Below are 4,796 nucleotides of genomic sequence, written 5' to 3'. Positions count from 1 at the left end.
TTACTTAAATGTGGAATGTCCATTTTCTAGAGAAACGAAAATGTGTGAAAAGTTTTGAAGAAACGGTGGAAGATGTCAAAAAGATGTATGGTTGTCATGTTGAACTGTTGACAGACAGTGATGGGAACTTTTTAGGCATGTTTCTTCAAGATTTAAGGATGAAGGAAGAATTTAAAGCATTTCCTGAAGTGATTATAAAATTAAAATATTAATTTATATTAAGCTGTTGAAATTATATTAAATATTGTTATATAGATGGTTTGTGCTGATGCTACATACAAGCTGGTGGATATGAGAATCCCATTGTATGTGCTATTAATTGAGGATGGTAATGGCCAGAGTGAGATAGCTGCTCTTGGATTGCTAGTAAATGAACAGAGAGAAACGTTACAATGGTTCTTTAATAAGTTCAAAGAATGTAATCCAGCCTGTTCAAATACAAGAGTATTTATTACAGATAAAGATTTAAAAGAGCGTTCTGTTATCAAATCATTGTTTCCAACCTCTCGTCTTGTGATTTGCCTTTTCCACACTCTGCGCACATTTAACAGAGAAATCACCTGCGAAAAATTAGGTATAACGCCAGATGAACGAGATAGTAGCAAAAAGTTTATTGAACAGTTATGCTACTGTAAAAATGAAAAAGAATACCAAGAGATACATACCATTTTTTTAAGTCAAGCTCCCCATCAAGTCAAAATGTACTTTGAGAAGAATTGGCATGATATCCGGTCACTGGTTTAACTTTTCAAAGTGGTAACTTTTTAAATACCACAAATAATAGGCTTGAGAGTTTTAACTCAAAATTAAAATCGGTTATACCATTTTTTTCAAATCTCTCCGAATTTTTTAAGCAGCTATTTGTGGTTATTAAGTGTGTTCGGTCAGAAAGGGACAGTAAGACCATCAATTTAGTACAAAAACTCCCAACAAAAAAAATTGAAAATAGTGATGAATATAAATATAGCATGCTTTTAACCCCATATGCATTTAACTATTTAAAAAAGGGTCTATCCTGTACAAACAAAACTAAAATTTTAGAAGGTACATCACTAACTTCTTGCTCTTGTGCTTTTTATAATTCAATGAAGTTGCCATGCAAGCACATTTTTAATAAAAGAAGAGCAACAAATCATTCTTTATATGATGAAGATATATGTGATAAAAGATGGACAAGGAACTATTACTATAAATCCCAGGTAATTTTTAAAGAACCACTGAAGTTATGTGAGGCAGCAGTAAGAGAGGTTCCTATTGAAATTCAGGAAAAAAAAAACACAAGACTATTATCAGCCAACGAAAAGTTTCGAAAGGCATCTGTTAAAGCATCTAAATTGGCTGAACTTCTTTCAATATCATCTCAATTTAATTATGAAAGAAGAATGAATCAGTTAGAACAAATAATAAGTATATGGAGCAAAAAAGAAGAATTTTTAATTAAGGAGATAAGTTCTACATGTGACAATGATGATGATGAAGGTGAAATAACATTTTAAAATTACCTACATTATTACCCATATTATTTAAATTTGTGTTTACAATTTAGAAAACGTTAACCAGCCATCCACAAGTTCTGGACCTGAGAAAAATAATATTATTGGAGATGTAATATTTTCTGTCCAGAATGATGAGTCAAGTTCGAGTCAGGCTAACCGGCCATCAACAAGTTCTGGACCTGAGAAAAACAATATTATTAGAGATGTAATATTTTCTGTCCAGAATGATGAGTCAAGTTCGAGTCAGGTTAACCAGCCATCAACAAGTTCTGGACCTGAAGAAAACAATATTATTGAAAATGTGATAATATGTTCTTACAACAATGACGAGTCAGGTATATACCGGAACAAAATAGAAGTGAATTATTAAATTATTACTAATTAATAAGTAAATTATTTAAATTTGTGCTTACAATTTAGAAAATGTTAACCAGCCATCAACAAGTTCTGGACCTGACAAAAATCCTACCACCAACAAATTTAAAGTTGCTGATATTAAATTACCAACAAAAATCAAGTGTAGTGGTAGACCAAAGGGTGCAACACAAACAACTATAGGTCTTCCAATACGCAAGAAACAGATAAAACCAATTCCTTATAATGCACATAATTATTTGCATAAAGAAAACTTAATAATAGAATGGCTCACAAACAAAACAGTTGTCAACAAGGTGAGAAAAGATAAGTATTTAATCCAAAGCAAAGATATTAAACACTATTCAGATGTGTTTAATGGGATTATAGAAAATGAGGTTGATATAAACACTGTGAAGTCATACTGCTCCAATGATGCATGGAAAAAAATTATTGCTGTACTTAAACAAAAAAAAAAGAATATTACCTGGGTATGCCCATTATGTAATAATGACATAGGAGCTGATCAAAATTCCATATTGTGTGACTCTTGTTTAATTTGGCATCATATGGACTGCGTTAAATTAAAACAAAATGGGAAATATTGGTTTTGTGACACATGTAAATTAAAGAAATAAAATATTCAATAATAAAATTACCTTTTGTATATTGTACCTTATTACGAGAACCACCGGATGCCACCGGATATTTATTTAACAGTCAATAAGTAACAACACCTACACGGCTCCATATTGTGCTAAATTAGTACGTTGCAATTTGCATATTATTATTTAATTAATTAAACTATCTCACTCATGCGCATTTGATAACAAAATGGTCGGGTGACTACTATCAGCCCGACCATGGTCGTGTGCCTACTATCAGCCCGACCATGGTCGGGTGCCTACTATCAGCCCGACCATGGTCGGGTGACCATTGAAATCCCGACTATGGTCGGGTGTATATACACAGCGAATAAATAATTAAAAATGTCTGTGACGACTGTACGATGTTACATCCCAGTTGAGAACATACTATTAAAATATTTAGTCATAACTCATAAATCATAATCATTAGTATAGCCGACATCATCAATTAACAATTAACTACTTTATCGTAAACGGGCATAATGCATACAAAGTATAAACATACAGTTTCTCGCAGTTTCACAATTTCGCATCAAAATCTGACCACAGTTTCCGTTCTCACTTCTCAGGTTCTTACTTCTCAGTTCTCAGCATGATTTAAGATAGTACTATCTTAAATCGTGGTTCTCAGACCTCAGTTCTCTGATTATTTCATCCGAAAAACTAACCTCAAACGTTCCAGTAATCGTCAATCGAGTCTGAATCATGAAAGAAAAAACGTCGTGGCACGGTGTAAGCCAAATAGATCTACATTCTACATGTAATAAAAATATCAAATAGCTCCGATGAAAAGACAAACATAATAATTAAAAAGTCATGAACCGTAGTACACTAGTACCCTACATTCTTACGAACCGATAATCCAGGAAAAGTGATCACTAATCACCGTCGCATCAATGCATCATTATTTAGAAATATCTATATTATTATACCATAGAACAATATACCGATTATACCGATTACCGATATGTTCCGCTTGGGAGAAAAGAAAAAATTTCTCATGGAACGAACGCGCCAGGTCGTTGCTGTTAACGCCTTGTCAACGGACAACTTGTTTTGTTGTTTTCGTTTCGCAGACCGCAGTGTTTATCCGCGTCTGCGTTGCGGACGGAGCTTTCGCAGTTCGCTTCCGTTTTTCTGTTTTCGTTTCAACGTACCGTTCGAATCCGCCGCAGTTTCGGTTCGCGGACCTGATCGATTTGAAAACAAATTGCCTAAAAACCCGGGAGTCTCGTTGACCGAGAAAACCCGCGACTTATCAGGGTCCCGCCGTTGACCCACAAAATAGAAATAGAGTTTGAACTTGGAAATAATCTGATCACGATGACGTCGTCGATCCTGGGTAAGTTTTGTAGCGGTACAAACGCAATAACCACGTCTAACCCGTGTTTCCGTTGTTGTCCAGATAGACGCGAACGCGTCGCACTGACGGCACTATGATGATCACGGCGACGACAACATGCAGTCCTGTAAGCCGAAGGTCACCGACCTAAATCCACATCTACTATGCGTACTGTGCGGTGGATACTTCGTGGACGCCACAACGGTGATCGAATGTCTGCACTCCTGTAAGTAATTTAAAGTCCAGATATTGCCAAATAGTTGAAATTATATTGTGTCAGCGATACACATTTGTTTTGTTATTATGTACCTACCTAATTAGTTATTACCAACATTTACCCATTTGTATTCATTCCCTGTTGAAAGGTACATTAGGATTGTATTGAGTGACCTTTCAATTACAAATTAGAATTCCAATACCTATGTTTATGGCGCCCACAAACATGTTCAGGGCAGGGGCAAACTGGCTTGGATGGCCGGTGAGCAATTCCTTTCTGGGCTTGTCAAAAACTTAAATAACTTATAAATGTTTATTAAATTGGGCCGAATTTTCTGTTTCCCGTTAGCCAATTTTTATATCCAGTCCGCCCCTGGTTGTGTGCTCCTTATCTTAACAAATAAATAGAAATTAAATTATATGATGACATTGTTACATTATTTATTACTTGACATTTTATGAATATACAGTGGAACCTTGGTATCTCAAACTCCAGTATCTCGTTTTCAGTGTCAAATTCGGTTCTACTGTACTATAAAGCAGGCACCGGCAACCCGCGGGCCGCATGTGGCCCTCGGAACTTTTTGCTGAGGCCCTCCAAATATAATTCATGGTGTTTAAAATTTTAATTTTGTAGCTTAAATTGTTATAAATATATAAATAATATTTAATCAATGCGAGATAAGCTATGATCGAAAACGTAATCTAATCTTATGTAATGTATATATCGTCGATTATGAC

At 35.0% G+C, this 4,796-nt stretch overlaps 1 protein-coding gene across 6 annotated transcripts; it reads right to left on the bottom strand.

The window, feature by feature from the left end:
* Positions 1-24: 24 nt before the first annotated feature.
* On the bottom strand, positions 25-3,162 carry LOC100574471. 6 transcript variants are annotated; one of them, XR_003839923.1, is made up of 6 exons: positions 2,510-3,162; positions 2,338-2,424; positions 666-1,675; positions 504-560; positions 280-428; positions 25-183 (listed from the first exon to the last, which is right to left on the bottom strand). XR_003839923.1 is itself a non-coding variant. In XM_008191359.3 (5 exons), the coding sequence occupies exons 2-5, from the start codon at positions 2,365-2,367 to the stop codon at positions 153-155; spliced, it is 267 nt and encodes an 88-aa protein (XP_008189581.1). In that variant the 5' UTR covers positions 2,368-2,424; positions 2,510-3,162; the 3' UTR covers positions 25-152. The 6 variants fall into 6 exon arrangements, 2 of the variants coding, with proteins under 2 accessions (XP_008189581.1, XP_008189580.1); XR_003839924.1 differs by having other exon boundaries at positions 280-363; XR_003839922.1 differs by having other exon boundaries at positions 280-560.
* Between the last annotated feature and the right edge of the window lie 1,634 nt (positions 3,163-4,796).

This window comes from Acyrthosiphon pisum, unplaced genomic scaffold, assembly GCF_005508785.2.
Source record: "Acyrthosiphon pisum isolate AL4f unplaced genomic scaffold, pea_aphid_22Mar2018_4r6ur Scaffold_13227;HRSCAF=13865, whole genome shotgun sequence".
NCBI lineage: Eukaryota > Metazoa > Arthropoda > Insecta > Hemiptera > Aphididae > Acyrthosiphon > Acyrthosiphon pisum.
This window is presented reverse-complemented; position numbering and strand designations above follow the sequence as displayed.